Here is a 20,781-nt window from a genome sequence, read left to right as displayed (position 1 = left end):
GGAAGGATTTAATAAATAGGACCTATTATTATTATCTATATAAAAGATATCCATTTCCGGGGTGACTGGGTGGCTCAGTTGGTTGAGTCTGTTTGGCTTTTGATTTTGGCTCAGGTCATGATCTCAGGGTCATGAGATCGAGCCCTGTGTCAGGCCCCGTGCTCAGCACAGAGTCTGCTTGGGACTCTCTGTCCCTCTCCCTTTGCCCCTCCCCCTGCTCACACACACACACACACACACACACACACACACACACATACACTCTCTCCCCTTCTCTAAAATAAATAAAATCTTTTTTTTAAAGATATCTATTCCCCATGAACTTGCCTTCAATTCTATATTTTTCTTCCATTCAAAGGTATAACAATAAGAGAAAGAATAAAATAAAGCATACTGACCATCCCCTTTTGAGGGTAAAATAATCAAAGCCCCTAGAGCAGAGCTGACCAATAGCATTTTCTATGAGGATAAAAATGTTCCATAAAGCACATGTAGCTACTGAGCTCTTGAAATGTGGCCAGTTGGACTGAAGAACTGAATTGGAATTTGTATTGTATTTAATTTTAATTAAATAGCCACATGTGGCTAGTAACTACTGAACGGGATGCTGGAGAATAGGTTTAACTGGACCAATAGGACTCACTGAAATGATTTTCCAGTATCTTGGCCTATGGACATGCCAGTCAATGCATTTCCTTGTCATTTAGAGCAGCCTGTGACAGAGAGCTTTGTAGGCAAACAGACCTGGATTGGGATTCAGACTCTGTCATCTTTTTGCTATGTGTTTTTGAGGTGGTCAGACGCCCACTGCCTGTTTCCTTAGCTATAATAATACAGCATTCAAGACAACAACAAAAAATAAAAGGCACCCAAATTGGTAAGGAAGAAGTAAAACTTTCATTATTTGCAGCTGACATCATACTATATACAGAAAATCCAAGACTCCACCAAAAAATGGTGAAAACCGATAAAGTAATTCAGTAAAGTTATAGGATACAAAATTAATCAGCAGAAATCTGTTTCATTTCTCTACACTAATAATGAAGTGGCAGAAAGAAATTAAGAAAACAATCCCATTTATAATTGCACCAAAAACAATTAGAGACCTAGGAATAAACCTAACCAAAGAGGTGAAAGACCTGTATTCTGAAAACTATAAAACTGTAAAACACTGATGAAAGACACTGACGACAACTTAAAGAAATGGAAAGATATTCCTTACTCGTGGATTGGAAGGACAAATATTATTAAAATGTCTATACTTCCTAAAGCAATCTACACATTTATTATAATCCCTATCAAAATACCAGGAGTATTTTTCACAGAACTATAACAAATAATTCTAAAACTTATATGGAACCACAGAAGACCCTGAATAGTCCAAGCAATCTTGAAAAAGAAAAGGAAAGCTGGAGGCATCACAATTCTGGACTTTAAGCTATATTACAAAGCTGTAATGATCAAGACAGTATGGTCCTGGCACAAAAATAGACACATAGATCAATGGAACATAAGAGAAAACCTAGAAATGGACCCACAACTATATGGTCAGCTGATCTTCGACAAAGCAGGAAAGAATATCCAATGGGAAAAAGACAGTCTCTTCAACAAATGGTATTGGGAAAACTGGACAGCAATATGCAAAAGAATGGAACTGGACCACTTTCTTACAGCACACACAAAAATAAATTCAAAATGGATGAAAGACCTAAATGTGAGAACCATAAAAATCCTAGAAGAGAGCACAGGCAGTAACCTCTTTGACATCGGCTCTCAAAAGTTTTTTCTAGTATGTCTCCTGAGGCAAGGGAAACAAAAGCAAAAGTAAACTATTGGGACTACATCAAAATAAAAAGCTTCTGCACAGCAAAGGAAACAATCCACAAAACTAAAAGGCAAGCTACAAAATGGGAGAAGATATTTGCAAACGACATATCCAATAAAGGGTTAGTATCCAAAATATATAAAGAACTTATAAAACTCAACACCCAAAAAAAAATCCAATTAAAAATGGGCAGAAAACATCAACAGACATTTCACCAAAGAAGACATACAAATGGCTAACAGACACATGAAAAGATGCTCAACATCACTCATTATCAGGGAAATGCAAATCAAAACTACAATGAGATATCACCTCGCACCCGTCAGAATGGCTAAAATCAACAACACAAGAAACAACAAGTGCTGGCGAAGATGTGGAGAAAAAAGGAACCCTCTTACACTGTTGGTGGGAATGCTAACTGATGAAGCCGCAGTGGAAAGCAGTATGGAGGTTCCTCAAAAAGTTAAAAATAGATCTACCCTATGATCCAGCAATCACACTACTGGGTATTTACCCAAAGAACACAAAAACACTAATTCAGAGGGACACATGCACCCCTATGTTTATAGCAGCATTATCTACAATAGCCAAGATAGGGAAGCAGCCCAAGCACGCATCAACTGATGAATGGATAAAGAAGATGGTATCTATATACAATGGAATATTACTCAGCCATAAAAAAGAATGAAATCTTGCCATTTGCAATGATGTGGATGGAGCCAGTGCAAATAATGCTAAGTGAAATAAGAGAAAGACAAATACTGTATGACTTCACTCACAGGTGGAATTTAAGATGAGCAAAGGGAAAAAGAGAGAAAGACACTAAAAACAGACTCTTAACTATAGAGAACAAAGTGATAGTTACCAGAAGGGAGGTGGGTGGGGAGATGGGTTAAACAGGTGATGGGGATTAAGGAGGGCACTTGTGATGAGCACCAGGTGATATATGGAAGTGCTGAATCACTATATTGTACACCTGAAACTAAGGTAACGCTGTATGTTAACTGGAATTAAAATAAAAACTTAATTCTTGGGCGCCTGGGTGGCTCAGTTGGTTAAGTGACTGCCTTCAGCTCGGGTCGTGATCCTGGAGTCTCGGGATCGAGTCCTGCATCGGGCTCCCTGCTCGGCGGGGAGTCTGCTTCTCCCTCTGACCCTCCCCCCTCTCATGCTCTATCTCATTCTCTCTCTCTCAAATAAATAAATAAAATCTTTAAAAAAATAAAATAAAAACTTAATTCTTATAAAATTTAAAAACCACAGTGCTCACCTCAGAGAGTTCTCTTGAGGACCAGCACTTACAAAAACAAAGGGTCTGATGTTAATTTATATTTTTCATTTAACATATATGACCTTCTGAATACCCACAATGTGCCAGGCATGATCTCAGGTGGCAGGGATGAAGTAATGACTGAGACCAAGTCCCTGCTCTCAGGGAGGTCACAAGTAAGTGTGGGTGCCATCAGGGAGAAGCACAGAGCAGAAAGTGATGCTGGGGTTCCATGTTATTTTCTATGGGGAGGTCAGAGCAAGCTTCTTGGAGGAAAGAACCTGTGAGCCGAAGCCTGAAGGTTGTGAGTCGGAGAGTCCCGTGGCTCCCTTGAAGAAGAAACAATCAGAGAGAGATAAGGGCAAGTGCTAGGGCCCTGGCACAGGACTTTGGAGTTGACCCTGGATGATGAGAAGTCATTTTGACATGAGGACCGACGTGATTCAATTGACTTGCAATCACTCTAGTCGGAGAATGGACCGTGGGGGAAGCTCTCGGATGGGTTGCAAGGCCAATGCAAGGCCAGGAGCTATATGATGGATGGCAGAGGCCAGGGAAGAAGTGGGAGGTAGATGAGAGCTGGGGCATACGGGGAGGGAGAGCTGGCAGAATTTGCTGATGTTAATACGCAGAACTCTATCACGATTAGGGTATCACTCTGCAACCAACCTGAATTCTCCTTTTGGAGACCCTGCAGCTCAATTTGAGAGATTCTGGCAGTCACATACTTAAGCGGTGCAATTTGCAATTCATTCTCCAGCCCAAGACCAGAGGGCAAAGAGAAGAGGGGCACCTGATCACTCGGGTTTAACTCGGGCACACAGCTCACTGCAGTTCTAATTATGATAGTTTTGCATCACTTCACAAGGAAAAAAACATACACAAAGATCTAATGCTAATGATGTGCTTAGATGATGAGATTAGATATTGCTTTTCCTATATGGATCAATGATGATTTAATGAACTAAATATCATCAGTACATTTTGATGAAAAATTAAGTGGCATCAATTTGCCCATGGACTTCAGAACTTATTCATGACTTTTATGTAAGATATACTCCTTAATAGTTATGGTATTGAAGTCTCTCATCTATAAGCCAAGATGCTGCTTAGCATAGTGGTTAAGAGCCCAATCTCTAGGACCAGAACTTCTGGGTTCAAATCCTGGCTTTGCCACTAGCCAGCTGTGGGATTCTGGGTAAGTCACTGTCCTCTCTCTGGGCCTCTGCATCCTTTGTTCCTAAATGGAGCTAAGATTTTACTTACCTCATGGGGCTCTTTTAAATCATGATATATAAGATGTTTGGAGCCAACTAAGCCTGGCACATGGTGGAAGTATTTACTGTTTTATTACAAGTGGTTTAAACAAGGAGGAGTCTTATACATACTTTTCCAACCAAACCAGAAATTTCCCCTTTGCTTTATATGAAGCAAATTTAGCCGTGGTGTTGCAACACTGAAAGCAAAAATAATTTCTTCATTTGTTTTCCTAGTGTAGGGGCTAGCAATCACCGTCTTCATTTCCCAGAGGACGCTACTCAGAATCACAATGCAAACTGGTGGCTGTGCAAGGCAGTCACAACAATGGGGTGCAGTGAGATCTTATTTAAGTGTGTGTCTACACCATGGTAATAAGCCTGGCGCATGCAAGTACTCAATCAGTGAGAGTAGGAACGTGATCCTTACCATCACCACCACCGCTCCATATCTAATTTTTGGCTTTTAACGTCTCTGTGTCATGCTTCTAAAGGTATGAGGTGTGACTACGAAGCTGAATGAGATGGACCTTAGGGAAGACCAAGCAACTTGCTGCTTGTAGACTTTAAAAGAAGAGTATTATTCAGAAATGAAAATAACTGTTTAGTTTTACAACCCGATTTTCCTCCAAGTTAGATGTCATGGAATCTAAATGGGAAAGGTCCACGAGGGCAGGAGCCTAAGAGTGGTTGCAACTCTGGTTGTACATCAGAATCGCCCGCGGAGCTTCTAAAAAAATACAAGATGCCTGGCGGTCATGCACTGTGATTACTATACTATACGTCTGGGTAGAGCTTTTTTTGTTTTTTTAAGATTTTCTTTTATTTATTTGAGAGAGAGAGAGAGGGAGCATGTGTGGTGCGTGTGCGTGAGCCAGGGGAGGTGCAGAGGGTGAGGGAGAAAGCGAGGGGCAGTAGACTCCTTGCTGAGCACGGAGCCTGATGTGAGGCTTAGTCTCAGGACTCTGAGATCATGAACTGAGCCGAAATCAAGAGTCAGACGCTTAACTGACTGAGGCACTAGTAGTCTCCTCCCCTCTTTTTAAATAAAAAGCCAGCCCTACCCAGTTGCTTCTGATATTAGGTAATACCAGTAAAACACCACTGATTTATTGTGATTACTTCTATGCCAGCAATTAGCACAAATGCTATCTTATTTTATCTCCATCATGCAAATGCAAATTAAGTATTATTATTGCCATTTTTTTTTTTCAGATGACTTGCCTAAGGTCACAGAGCAAATAAAGTAGGACCTGGGATTTAAACTTGCATCAACGGGCTCTAGAATCTTGTGCTCTTTTCTCTATACATTCGTTAAAAACAGTTTGTTAAAAGGGAGAAAACAGGAATTACCACTTAGATACTCGAGATTCAAGATTAGCTTCCTTTGGAAGACCACTGCTCCCTGGCTAGAAGTAAATGCCCTGAGGCTATGATCAGGACCCTCTCCTTAACTCTTGAAGATCTTACAGAATCTGCTGCTAAAGCTACAGCTGCCCAACCAAAATTCCTAGACTCTCTGGCCAAAGTTGTTCTTTGTAATAGAATAGCCTTTGATTATCATTTAGCTGAGCAAGGAGGTGTCTGTTCTATGGCCAATACCACTTGCTGCATCTGGATTAACACTTCTGGGTTATCGCCAAACAAGCCAGTTGGCTTAGAAAAGTGACTCCTCTCCTTCAACGGGGTCTTTGACTTACTTGATTCTGACTGGTTTGGGTCTTGGGGACCATGATTCCGAAGTACATTCCAGACATTGCTAATTATCCTGTTTATAATAATCCTAATAGTCTCCCTGGTGCATTATATTCTCTCAAGAGCTTTAAATGCATGCTTGCAGCTGCTAACCAGCAAGGAAATGATCCCCCAAAATCAGAACGTCAGAAAAGGAACAAAGAGAATGACTGATTTAAAAAATGTGAACCTGAAGTTGTGACCTATGAATACCACACAGAGATTTAGCAAAAGATGTCATGAGCTGTGAGGGCCATCACAAAAGATCAGCAAAAACTGTGAGAACCTCAGAGCAGTCACTGGGAGTGGGGCTAACGTCTTAAAACTTTGGTCACATCTCTCAGGATGAGAGTCTGATTAAAAGGGGGAAATTGTTAAAAATGAGACAATAGGCCCAACATGGAGTCACTTATGCTATGCACCATGTCACCAAACTGAGACTTAATACTCAGCTACCATTTGGGCCTCTCCCAGGAATGAAATCTTCAACCATTCCGTCTGGAATTACCTGGTAACCTGCCTGATAGACGCCTGCTTTCCCCCTAAAGGAAGGTGACCTTAACCACAACCAACCTGCTTTTTGCTGGTATAACTACCACGTCCTACTCTTTTCTGCATACAAAAGCCTTCCATTTTGTACAGCTCCTCAGAGCTCCTTTCTCTCTACTAGGTGGGATGCTGCCTGATTCATGAATCACTAAAAAGAGCCAGTAAAATCTTTAAAATGTACTCAGTTGAATTTTGTTTTTAACACATCAATGACATCATTTTGTGCATAAAGGTAGAGCCAAAAAAGGTCGCTCTAAGGATGATCTAGTTCAAAACATCCAATTTGTTGATAAAGAAATGAGTCTCCAGGCAGAGCAGTAACCTGGATAGAGGGATAGAGCAACTAAGAGCAGAGGTGGGACTAGTGATGGGCTCCTGACACCCCCAGTTCAGCCTTCTTTTCAATACACACTTTCTCTCAAAAGCAAAACATGTTCTCCACTTTTTTAAAGTTTTGCCAAATCTTGAAACACAGTATTCTGACTCAACGCAATATTACATCTTAAAGAGTGTCCCACCTAATAATTGGTGTGAATTAACCAAATACACAAAATACACAGAGAGGCATGCAGTTATGTTACATATAATATCCCTTTTAAAAAAAAAAAAAGCAAAGCAAAAATGAAACAAAAACTTTTACGGGACAAATTATCTTCTGTAAATAAAAAAAACCCCACTATTAAAAAAAAAAATAGTAATCACCTTCTAGCATAATTTTCCAACACCTCAAAAAAAATCTCTAGATTCGCACTGGTGTCAGGCAACAGGCTCTCTGAATGCAAATACCTTGTAAAAATAAAATAAATAAAAAGCATTCTCCTGACAGCACGGCAGAGGGAAGAAGATGAAAGGAAATGCCATGGGAAGATGCGGAGCCAGGCCCAGGAAGAAGGCACTGCCCCATTAACAATGTGACTGACAGACCAGTAGACAAGGGCATGTTTCCAGAGAAGAGACTTGTAAATAAATCAGTAATGGTCCCAGCTGCCAGGGCATGTGGATGGGTACCCCCACCAACCCCATGCCTGATCCAGGAAACTATTTAATCCCAGAAATTTACAAATATTCTCACCTCTGCTTGATTTCCAGCTTGGGAAAATAAAGAACACCAGAAATCAAAATGTCCCCAATCTTGACAAGAACGGATATCAAAAATGAGGAGATTGAGAATTAAAATAAAATATAAATGTAGCTAGTTCTGTCCCAAAGTAAAAAAGGCCAGTTCTTTAAAGCATAGAAAGCCTCATCCTCAAGATTTGAATTCCCAAGACTCATAAGAATCATGAGTTTATCAATCTGCTTATTAGCAGCTTTGACAGAAATGAGATTCATTAGAAAGAATCAGTGAAGTGGCCATTTACTTTCTCATTCAACCTAGATGCTGTCTTTGTTGCTTCACCAAACCTCCTCATTTACATCCCCACCATACAGGAGTGATGATTAAAATGTCAGCCCAAGTTCCAATAACTAATACATGGCAGAAACAAATATATTTATATGCTTCCTAGAAAGATTAACAGTAGCTGGTGCTAGCCTGCCAAATGCAGATGTGCAAACTTTCTAATACATAAATCAAACACAAGGCATATGCTGTATTTTAAAGACTGCTGATGTTATAGTGATTTTAAATTACTCAGGTTCTGGAATAAACTATGTAGATGTTGACTAATGTGGCAATATATTCTGGATCTTTCCATGTTAATTTAAGTTTATAAAATGTAATGGCATTAACAAAAAGGTCTTAGAAATTAAGAAGAGAGAATACAAACCCATTTGAAATCAAGGGGTATGTTTCTATAATCAGTTGTTTGGCAGTTTGGGCATATTCATTACAAAATGGTTCCACTAACTGTGGTAAGTTAGAAATCTGTAAGGAGACTATTTTTTGGTCTCAAATGAAATGAAGGAGCATAAAAATCAGGTAGGACAGCAGGATGGTTTGGACCATCAAATGAGCAGTGGCTAAATCAGAAACGGCCCTGATGGACCAAGAACCATTTAAGTTTTCAAGCTGCTGGCCACAGAAATCAGCAATTATGCAAAAACTAGTGTTATTCAGAGTTAAGTCAGACAGAGCACTGAACTGGAAACCACAGATTTGAGCTGAACTTCTCAGTCAAATCATGGGCTGGCACCTTCCTACCTTTCAAGGACATGGTAAAAGTGAGATGAGAGGCATATGCTGGTATGAAAAGTGCTTTGTAAATTGCCAGATTAGGGGTGCCTGGCTGGCTCAGTTGGTTAAGCATCTGCCTTTGGCTCAGGTCATGATCCAGGGTCCTGGGATCGAGTCCCACATCGGGCTCCTGGCTCAGCGGGGAGCGTGCTTCTCCCTCTGACCCTTTTCCCTCTCATGCTGCTTTTCTCTCTTTCTCTCTCTCTCAAGTAAATAAATAAATAAAATCTTTAAAAATAAATACATAAATAAATAAATTGCCAGATTATCTGTAAGTATCAGGTATTATCATTGTCATCATCATCATCACCATCATCACCACTACCACCACCACCACCACCATCACCACCATCAACCATCACCATCATTACCAACACTTCATCATCCTGAAACTCAAGTCACTTCCTACTACATTTTAGTCAATGTTGAAAAAACAATGATCTGAGCAGTCAAGTGATCTAGGTACAAGAAGAGATTTCAAAATGGTGTCACTGAAGACAACAGGTTAAAAAATTAAACCTGCACAATGACTTTTATAACTGTTTAAGAAGTGTTGGCTGAACATTTCAGTTCACAGACAGTTGCTCTGAACGTTGGATTTCCTTCCAACAACCCCAGTCATTTTGACCACAGAACACACAACTTCATAAGAACATGAGAACATAGCTGCTGTGACACACAGGAGTTCCTCTGTTGCAGTGGAACCAAGAGGAAATAAAAATCTAGTTCCTGATCTCTTCTCAGGTGGCCAGAGTATGTTGTGCATGAAACAAATCGTGTTGGCAAAGACTGAGGGAAACAACCAATCTCAGGCCCATTGTGTGAGGTGATCAATCAAGACTAGTCACAAGTACATATCCAGGAGCAAGATGCTTCAACAGCATGGAAAATATTTCTCAGTGTGAGGTCCTGGGAGTTCTTGGTGGGGCAGAGGTAAGGGATGCAGGCAGAGGAAAGAAGAAAGTCTAATGTCTCACGATGCAGAATAGGTTTCTCTGAGATCCTTCCACCACTTCATTAAAATGTGGGTATGTTGAGATATGTTTTTCATATGGTCGGTGGAGAGCTGTTGTTCCTACCAAGTATAAATAATCGCATACCCATTCGTTCATTCATTCAGTATCTTTTCATTCATGAATGCCTAGCAGGAGTCAGGTATTGTGTTAGATGCTGGGGATACAACTGTCAACATGAAGACATGAGCCTTTGACATGAACCCGGCTTTATGGATCTTATATTCTAATAAAAAAGAGCAACAAAGAAAAATAACCAAATAAGTACACAAAACAATGACTTGTGGTGATAATAAAAATGATGTGATAAAGGCTATGAAAAAATGGGGTGCTGCAGTAAAGATTACAAAGAACTAGGGGACTAGTTTATATTTATTTATTTATTTATATATTTTTTAAAGATTTTTATTTATTTATTTGACACAGAGAGACAGCAAGAGAGGGAACACAAGCAGGGGGAGTGGGAGAGGGAGAAGCAAGCTTCCCGCTGAGCAGGGAGCCCAATGCAGGGCTCAATCCCAGGACCCTGGGATCATGACCTAAGCCGAAGGCAGACACTTAATGACTGAGCCACCCAGGCGCCCCTATTTATTTTTATAAAGGTTTTATTTATTTCTTTGAGAGACAGAGAGAGCATAAGCAGGGGGAGGGGCAGAGGAAGAGGGAGAGAAACAAGCAGACTCCCTGCCAAGAGGGGAGCCTGACAGGGGGCTCAATCCCAGGACTCTGAGATCATGACCTGAGCTGAAGTCAGATGCTTAACCGACTGAGCCACCCAGGTGTCCCTGGGTGACTACTTTATTTTTATTTTTTTTTTTAAGATTTTACTTATTTAACATAGAGAGAGAGAAAAAGTGGGGGACTACTTTAAATAAGTATCAGAGAAGCCCTCTCATAGGAGGAGACTTGAATGAGATTGAACCAGCCAAGTGAATAGCTGGGGAAAGAGCATTCCAAGGAGAGGGAACAGGAAGTGCAAAGGCCCTGAGACAGCCAGGGCTTGGAGCACTAAAGCCACTCCAGAAAAGCAGCCAGATGGCTAGAGCACAGTGATGAGGGGAGAGGATGTGACATGAGGTTGGAAGAGTGGCCAAGAGCCACATTTTGCATGCACACTGCACAGGCCAGGTTCAAAAGACTAAGTATAGAGATTTAAAAATATTAATGGTTTTTTAAAAGTACAATGTGATTTACATTTAAAAGTATCACTCTGGCTGCACGTGTATAGCACAATATATAAACACAATATTTATTCTATAGAGGCTACCATTTGGCGGAAATAGAAGGCATTTCAAATACATTTCCAAATATTTAAGTAAAAATGATCTTAAAGAGTAGACATTTACAAAGCCCCCAAAAGCCACCTGAAGACTGGTAAATTAAACAATGGATTCTGGGTTAAAAAAAGAAAAATCATAGAACAAAAGAAACCTACATACCTCCTCGTTGCACCAACAATGTGACCTCACTTCCCTTTGGACATTCGATCAGCATATCCACGACCTGGTTGTGGGTCAGAGCCTGCACGTTCTTCTTATTAACTTCCACTATCAGATCCCCTTCTTTCAGGCCACGGCACCTCGGACTGTCCACAATCTGTTTCACTCTTTGGCCACCACCACCAGGACTGTCTGCGATAGTAAAGCCAAAGCCCATTGGCCCTTTGACTATATGAACAGTTATGAGTTCTGGCTGAGTGGCTATGGAGGAAGCCAAAGAGACAGTGTCATTGGGGTAACCATGGGAACCATTTGACGCCACATCAGCAGGGCTGCTGGGCCTGGCATCCTTCGTGCCATTGACTTTGCCTGTTTTACTGCTGTGACTAGCTGGCGAATCATAGGTCTCTTGCCCATTCACAATAATTGGTTCTTTATCCAAAATGGCCACCGAGGTCACTAAACTTGTATTGGGGTCATCTGGGTCAAAAGGCAACGGGTAACCTCGGCAGAGTTCAAGATCCACACTGGCACCGATGGGAATGGACTGGAAGATTTTCACAACTTGTGCATGCGTATGTCCCAAAACACAGGTGTCGTTCACGCTGACGATGACATCTCCTGCAAAAGAGAAGAATTTGGGGGTTAAAAAAAAAAAGGTAGCCAAAAAAAGTTCTATCAACATTATGAGATCCTACCAATAGGAAGCTGAACTGAAACTGGATTTGGGGGTGGTATCACAGGGCACAAAGAGACTGCTTCTATTACTTCTTTTAACTGCTAATAAGGCATTCTTGTAGCATCTAGTGTCTTCCGTGCTAATGAGAATCTAATGATCATTGAAAGAACATTGTGGTTTCTTCTAAAAAATATTCTTACCGCAGAAATCCATGGAAGTTTAGAATTCTTCTATTCAGACAGATCTAAATTTTTAGTAAATTTACGGCTCTACTGTATTCGATAGCACCCTAACAGTACCCCAAAGTTCAAGTGACTTCAAAGTTCTGTATCTCTACCAGGGAATGCATCTCTGTAGAGGAGGAATCCTGCTGACTCAGTTTTTCAAAACCATTTATAAAGTCATGCAATCATGATGCTGTTTGTTCTCGTTCAGGTGCGGGGGGCAGGCTCATCACACAGGAAATGCGAGGGCCATGTGGCATCTCTACCTGTTTCCATCTTGCCATCCAGTGCGGCAGGACCATCCAGGACCAAGCTCTTGATCTGCAGAAACTCGTCAGGTTCATCCCCTCCAACGACTGTGAAGCCAAAGCCACGGCTGCTTTTCCGCAGCTTCGTGTGAATGAACTTGCCTTTCAACTCAGAAGGGTTTCGTGTAAAAAAGGGTTTGCCTGGATGAAAACAAGAAGAGTATAAGGAATGTCACTATGAGTGAAAAGATGAGTTAAATAAGAAATGACACAACTTATGGATAACTCTCCGAGCTCCTGTGCTTAAGGTGTCTTAGGAAAGTCCTCTCTTGATTGCAGTAATAAGGGGGATCCCAGACCCCTTTGTTTAAGAAGGGGGATATGGTACCTAGAGTGTTTCAGCATGAATATCCAAAGGAAAATAGAGGAGTAAAATGGAACCGGTGTCCATCATCTGAAACACTTCTTGGTTTCAGTTCATGTAGTCTGACAGCAATTGAGCTGCCACAAAGTATTCACAGAAGATGGGGTGGGTGGGGGCGCCTGGGTGGCTCAGTCATTAAGCGTCTGCCTTCGGCTCAGGTCATGATCCCAGGGTCCTGGGATCGAGCCCCGCATGGGGCTCTCTGCTCGGCGGGAAGCCTGCTTCTCCCTCTCCCACTCCCCCTGCTTGTGTTCCCTCTCTCGCTGTGTCTCTCTCTGTCAAATAAATAAATAAAATCTTTAAAAAAAAAAAAAAAAAAAGATGGGGTGGGTGTTTGCTTTGTGTCTTCTGTTTTGCTATAGTTTCTATTTTGCGGTACAACTTCCAATGTGTTGTCTTGGGCATGGCTTCTACTTGTGAAACCAATACAGCAAAAACTTTTGTTTCTAATCAAAAAGAAAACACATTCTGAAAATACATAGAAAATACTAGGAAACATATGGTCACAAAGAATAATTTGATAAAAACGTAGAATCACTACTTTCAAAATGAGAAGAGTTATTACTTTGAATTGAATTCTAAATTTAAGTCATTTTTCCTATTAATTTTCATCCTTTAACAATTTGTAAAATAGCCCAGACATGTCCACTACTAAAATTTATTGTTTAAAAAAGTTGAGGACATGTGGCTTAGAATTTTTTTTTTAAATCCAAAACATCTAAACTAAATGAATTAGTTACTAACTACAGCATACAGCTCCAAATTCAGTTGTCTTATCTAAAATAAATTAATAGCTATACAGCTAAATAACTTCCAAACATGCTAAGGTTTTAGTGAGTTTTCCCGATGATATGCACAATAACATTTCGTACACAAACCAAGTTTTGTTAGGCATTTCTCTGTAATTGAGAAACTTACTAGAATTTCTCTGGATATCTCAAACAGTGGACATAATTTCATGTTTAGACTTTTTAAACTCTCCTAATTATACTTCCTATCTCCTGCTCTCTGCCTGCCATAGCCTCCCCATCTGCCCTATTTCTTTTCTATCAAAAGTGTTATCCAAACAAAACAAAACACCCAGGAGAAAAAGTCTCCGTATACCCCTGCACCAGAGCCTGGCACCCAGGAAAGAATGTTATTTTTGGTTAGCTATAGCGAAAAGCCTTTTTTCAAAAGGTCTCTGGGCACACGTACAATTTTTAATCGCATATTTCAAAAGTTTCCGGCTCTTAAAAAGGCTCTTTTAAATTGCTCAGAGTCATAGTTCTGTTCACGAACCTCCCCCTCACTAGGGCAGTCCCAAGGCTGGTCGGGAGCTTGACAAACCTCAGCCCTGTCACTGTGGCTAAAGAAAGGCAAGACTCTGGAGCATTCACCATGCAAGGCTGTCTGCCAACACATCAGAAAGGTGGGTCAAGTGCACTCGGGGCTTGTACGGAGACAGCTGCCATGGCAATTATCAGATGGAAAATTGAGGACGGGGGTGTGTGTGCATAGCCTACATCCTTAAGGCAGGGGCAGCTAGGGAGTTTGGAGAGTGTTGGGAAACACATTTTAGTTATGCAGACACACCTTCTCAGTGAGGCTTACTTCCTCTGGCCATCTTATCAAAAATTCTAATACCTCCTCCAACATTCCCCATCCCCCTTTCTTGCTTTATCTCTGTCCTTAGCATTTATCACCATCCCACACAGTAGACATTGTACGTATCGGTTTGGTGATCTGTCTCATTCTCACCCATCCCCGTACACAAAGGGTACTGTAGGTGAACACACGCACAACACAGCAATGTGAGCTCCAGAGGATTTCTGCTTGTATACCCCGCATGTAGAATACTGCCCGATTCATTTCATGTGCTCCACACATTTGCGCTGAATCAATGAATGAATGAACAACAGCACAAAGGAAGGAGATGTAACGCGTCTTTGAGAAGGCGGGAAGAGGTGGTGGGGTGTTTAAGCTTCTCACCCTTATTATAGGTTAAGTTAGAAAATGTGAAGAAAATGTGCCTGGCAGTTTCACTGAATGAATTTTTTTTTAAAGCCATTAGCATATTTTGAACTTAGAATGTTTTCAACTTAATAGAGACACGAGCAGAGCTCTGAAATGACACCGCTGACTTGCTTTTTCAATGCGTAACTAGGGAGGGAAGATCACAGGGTTTCACATTCATGCACATTTTATTACGTGTTATGTATGAGTGGGTCATCAGTTAATGGAGCTTTGGGAGAGAAGAGCTTTTCTCCCCACAAGCGGTGGCATCTGGAGCTCTCTGCCGCATCCCTGTGGTACAAGTCATTTTCTCAGAGATCCTCGTCTGCAGGCCAGTCGCCAGTTGTACGATCTTGTTATGTACGAGAATCACCTCAGCAGCTCTTTTTTTTAAAGGTCCTCATGTGTAGGTCCTATTCTAGACTCAATCAGGATCTTTGGGGTCTTGGCCTAAAATTCTGCTCTCGGACGACCCTTAGGAGCTGGCTTCCCAGCCAGGGTGGCACTGTTTTGGGCACCAGTGTTTGAATACCCTGGACCCGTGATGTCCAGCAGCACGTTCTGTGACAAAGACACTCCATAGGTGCTCTGTCCGATACGGCAGTCACTAGTCATGCGGAGCTCTTGAGCCCTTGAAATGTGGCTAGTGGAACTGAGGAACTGAATTTGTAATTTTTATTTTTTTAATTTTTAATTTTTTAAATTTATTTATTTGATAGAGAGAGAGAGCGAGCACACAAGCAGGGGGAGTAGGAGAGGGAGAAGCAGGCTCTCTGCTGAGCAGGAAGCCCAATGCCGGGACTCGATCCCAGGATCCTGGGATCATGACCAGAGCCGAAGGTAGATGCTTAACCGACTGAGCCACGAAGGTGCCCCTGAAGGTGTCATTTTTTTCACTGTAATGGATTTAAATGGCAACATGTAGCCAGTGACATCTGTAACTGGGTGGCGCAGGTTTAGACTATGTAGGGAGTTATACCCCACACACAAAAAGACAAAAAAACAAACGAACAAAAAAGGTTTTAGCCAGAAGTGTAACTGTTCCTAATAACAATGAGGATTCCGACTGGGCGCTCTACTACTCACTGGCTGTGTGGCCTTGGGCAAATCACTAGAGCTCTCTCTGCCTGAGTGTTGCACACGTAAATGGACGTAATGGTGGTACCAACCTCATGATTTAGGAGACTCGTAAGGAATACCCGTGGCAGATAATATAGGTAAAGTCCTTGGGTGGGGTGCCCGGTACATAATGACAGCCCAATAAATGGGCATTGTTATTTTGGAAGATGGTGGTGGTAGAGTGGGTGCAATGGAGGGATGGCTATAGAAATCTCTCTCTAAGCACCAACTGGAATTGGAGAGTTTTCCTAAGAGCAACTCTCTTGAACATGATCACTTGCTAGGATTGGAAATACACTCCTGATCACAGGAAAAGTTTCGCTGAATGGTGAACTTAGCAAAATTCATACCCAACAGTCTACCCAAGTTCGCCACACGACTTCTTCCCGAGAGTACCACAGGCTGCTAGATCAGGACTCTTCACGGGCAGGCAGGGAAAGGAGATAGCACGGGTGGCAAAAGGAATTTTCTATTTAAAAAGTGCCGAGGAGGCCACAATCATGCTGCCATTAACGTTATTAGCTGCTGTGTTCTATCTTTATTAAAACCATTAGCATCATAAAAATGTGTACCTAAGCCAGCAGAAATTATTTTACATAAATTGACATTATTACCAATCTCTTGACATGATCGGTTAGCAAGGAAACAACTTCCTTCTCGTGAAAATAATAATGGAGGGATGAAAATTAGAGAAAAGAGTTTTTCTACTTATCTTTTCATATCTAACATGACGATACCTCTTTAAAAATGCACAGAGAACGAAGATGAGCTTTAGTCTTTTTAATGGGTCTGTACCACAAACCTTCCCCAACTCTATCAAATATAATGCTTGTTCTATTTTTCTTATTTAAAAGAAACAAACAAACAAACAAACAAACCAAACCCTCCCGAATCTTCTCTATCATTTAAGAGTAATGAGTCCTGAAAGCAGCAAGATTCTGGAGATACCAATTTTCAAAAATGAACCTCTCTAGGAGGGCTCCTACTATTTGTGAATGTAAATGAGTGAGACCCAATGAAACATTATAAAAGAAGCATAAATGCCAAAGTACAGCAAGAATAGCAGATGAGCATTTAGAATAGAATAACATCAAATGATTTCATATCTAAAAGAAAATCTTAGTCAAAAGCAAACAGGTTGACTAGGATCTTGAAATATCTCATGTTGACTTTTTGATTTATCTTATTTTAGCCCAATACTAAATATCTGTAGTCTCTAAATCAGTGATTTACAACTCTGGGATTATCCCCCACCCCCCACCCCAGGGGCACTGGGCAATGACTGGGGACATTTTTAGTTGTCACGACAGGGGGAGGGGTGCTACTGGCCAGGGATGCTGCTAAACATCTTACAATGCACAGGACAGGCCCCACACACGACAAAGGAGTATCTGGCCCAAAATGTCAACCGTGCTGAGGCGGAGAAACCCTAACGGCAATTAGTCATCATTTCCATAGCATTACAATTAGCTGCAGAAATTTACACAAAAAAAGTTTTCCATTTTCTCGACAAGTTTGATTAACAATACATTTAGAATTTCTGACCTCATGGTTTTCACTATCAAAGGAATGACTTGGGAGCTACGAGTTCCTTAAAAAAAAAAAAAAATTAAATTTTTGAGCTAAATACCTAGCCATTATAAAAACACTTTACCCTGAAGTGGAGCTTCTCTGGCTGGCTCCGGATTGCTTGGAGGATGGTTTGGAATAACAGGAGGCACAAGCGATGAATGATCTTCTGTCCATTCTAAAAGAAAAAGAAACAATTTACTGTTTTTCCTTCAAGGTGCTAGTCAACTCACTCAGGATTCATCTTCTGAATTATACAACTACCCAAACCAATAAAACCAGGCACAGAGAGCTTAGATTGAAAAACAAAAACAAAAACAAAAACCACTCATATCTGACCCCACCCTTTGTTAAGGACATCAAGATTCTCTCTCTCTCTGTGTCTCTTGTGTGTATATCTGTCTGTTTCTCTCTCCTAAGGCTGTTGATTGTCTGTCTCTCTCCTAAGAACCTTGACTGTTTGTCTCTCTCTCCTAAGACCTTTGAGGAAAGAGATACTGTGATATGAACAATAAAAACTTCAGTTCTCTCTGGCGGGAGAGTCCAAAGTGAGACCAAGTAAAAAATATCAGGGAAGATATACAATCAACTGATGCCGGCCCAATAAGGGAAAAGCCTCTAATGCAATTGAGATATGGGCTGAGCTGCGGAAACCTGCTCATCTGAGGTGGTAAAGGTGATTTTAGCAGTTGGCTGAAGTGCTATCCCCTACCGTCTCTCGAACCCAAACGGGACCCATCACCAACACTCCTGTGTCCTAACTGCACTCCTACTCACCTCGGAGGCCCAGAAATAACTCACTGTGAGTTACCCTTGAGATGTACACAGTCACTTTCCAGCTAAGCGAATATATTCAACTATACACTCCTATTCCCCAAGCAGCACTTTCTAACACCACAAAGTTTCACCAGCTCGGAAAAAAAACATTTTAAGACCTTTTTTTAAATAGAAAAGAGATGAAGGTCGAAAGGAGAACTTTTCGATAGGTGCACACACACACATACACACACACACAGATACACACGTACATACTCTCTCTGAAATACAGTCTAGGGGGTGCCTGGCTGGCTCAGTTGGTAGAGCATGTAACTCTTGATCTCGGAATCATGAGTTCTAGCCCCATGTTGGGCGTAGAACTTACTTAAAAAACAAACAAAACAAAAAAACACAGCAGTAAAATACAGTCTATGGCAGTGGTTGGCCACCTGTGGCTTAAGAGGCCGAACTGGCCCTCACATCTATTTGTATACAACTTTCGAGCCAACGATGGTTTTTCTATTTTTAAATGGTTGAAAAAAAATTAAAATGGGAAATACTTTGTAACACATGAAAATTACATGAAGTTCAAATTTCAATGTTCATATCTAATGTTTTATTGGAACACAGCTGCCAACTATTCATTTGCAGATTGTGTATAGGTGCTTTCATACTTTAAGGGCAGAGATGAACAGTTGTAATAGAGACTATATGAACAGCAAAGCCTAAAATATCCACTAGCTGGCCATTTACAGAAAAGATTTACCAATTTCTACTCTATGGTTTATATTTATTATATTTAATATTATAATAAGAAAAGTATTATATTTGATTTTCATGTATTTGCTATTTACACATTATATATTGAGGGGTTATTAAGCCTATCATTTTAAAAGGTTGCAATGAAAAACTAAAAAACTCTATTAATAAATAGATGACTGTTAATAATCAGATCTATTAACAAAAAGATGGCTAAATGAAGTGGAGAGATTCATAAAACGGAAAATTATGCAGCCCTTAAAAATTAGAGGGTAAATCTGTATTAACCAGCTTTGAACTATGTATAAGAAATAAACTTAAATGGGAAAATGAGGTCACAAAGCTAATACACACGTGTGTGTATATATATATGTGTGTGTGTGTGCATGCATACATATAAGTTATGATCTGATTTTTGTTAAAATATGCATTTATGTACAATCCTAGAGAGATTCTGCCCAAGTGTTTATCATTGAGAATGGGATGGGAGCCAGCAGGGGAGAACTTAATATTCTCCATTCTTGAACTGTCTGTATGTTTGTAAAGAGCATGAATTAACTTACAGTTTTTAAAAAGCATTCCAAATTACCAGCTTTTTCTGATTCCTACATGTCACGTTCCTAAAATTAGAAGTTTGTTTCATACACACGAACTCCTCTGAAGGTGCTCAGAGCAGTTTGGATTTAGACACCAGGTGGTATTATAAACATGCTAGGGCAACAGAAAGTTCTCCAGTTTGGCAACAGCCTATTTCTACATTAAAGTGGAGTGGGGGGGTGGGGGTGGGGAGGCTTGGGATTGCACACCATCCCCCCTCCCCCCCCCAGCTGTCTGAGTTCTGGGCAGGGAGCTCCAGCAGAAGTTCTGTCATCCACCCCCCCTGCAGGACAGCAGGTCTGCCTGCCACAAGGCGGGAGGACGTGAACACAGAGGCCGGGTCTGACCACACGGGGGTGTCAGCGCCCAGGCTTTGCCCCAAGCTCCTCTGCCCACACATCCGGGGAAAGCCAACCTTCGGGCGGCGGCTGCTGCTGGGGCTGCTGCTGGGATTGCTGCCGCTGCTCAAGCTGCTTCTTCCGTTTGGCTTCTAGAACCGGGTTCTCATATTGTGTCTTCCTGTTGATGTGGCTGGAGCAGGAGACAGACAGTATTCGGTTAGGAAACATTTCCTCGCCCAAGCAAAATGCCAGTCTGGCCAAGGCCCTGGACTGGAACCGAGCAAAGCAGGTGGTCTGCGACGCTGACCATCCCGTGTCGACGTGTGCGGTCAGGATGAGGAAAAAGACATGAACACCTTCCACGTCCTGACTGCTTAGATGTTACCGGTTTTTCATGTATTTTATTTAAAAATCTTCAGGAAAGGCCAGGAGGTGTCCCACTTTTATTCACATTTTTCTGGTAAGGAAAGTAAATTTCTGAGCAGTTGACGACTCACCTAACGTAACACAGCTAGTGAACAAGAAAGAGGCATGTGAGCTCAGCTCTGCCCGCTTTCAAATCCCAGGATTTTAACCACTGACTTTTCCAAATGTCCCAGGAAGCACCCTACAGGGAGAGGTGCTTTAATTCAACAGAGAGTAGATTGTTAGAATGATAAAAAAAAAAAATGAGATTAAAGGGAGATACAATGTTGTGTGTAACACACAATGCCAGAGTGCTATGTGACTTCCTACCGCAGTTCACAGGGGCAGAAGCACTCACCCGAAGTTCAAAGAAGGGCTCTACCAACATCTGTCAACTATTTTG

The 20,781-nt window shown here is 41.2% G+C and overlaps 1 protein-coding gene across 13 annotated transcripts in view; it reads right to left on the bottom strand.

The window, feature by feature from the left end:
• The window catches only part of MAGI1 (membrane associated guanylate kinase, WW and PDZ domain containing 1), a 604,684-nt gene that overhangs the window by 64,127 nt on the left and 519,776 nt on the right, over positions 1-20,781 (bottom strand). For all 13 annotated transcript variants that reach the window (XM_078076268.1, XM_078076261.1, XM_078076272.1 and 10 more), the window contains 4 exons: positions 20,048-20,163; positions 17,606-17,698; positions 12,432-12,614; positions 11,263-11,883 (listed from right to left, as the gene is read on the bottom strand). In XM_078076268.1, the coding sequence (XP_077932394.1) occupies positions 11,263-11,883; positions 12,432-12,614; positions 17,606-17,698; positions 20,048-20,163 (1,013 nt within the window). The remainder of the gene's footprint in view (positions 1-11,262; positions 11,884-12,431; positions 12,615-17,605; positions 17,699-20,047; positions 20,164-20,781) is intronic.

Source organism: Halichoerus grypus, chromosome 1 (assembly GCF_964656455.1).
Source record: "Halichoerus grypus chromosome 1, mHalGry1.hap1.1, whole genome shotgun sequence".
Classification (NCBI taxonomy): domain Eukaryota; kingdom Metazoa; phylum Chordata; class Mammalia; order Carnivora; family Phocidae; genus Halichoerus; species Halichoerus grypus.
This window is presented reverse-complemented; position numbering and strand designations above follow the sequence as displayed.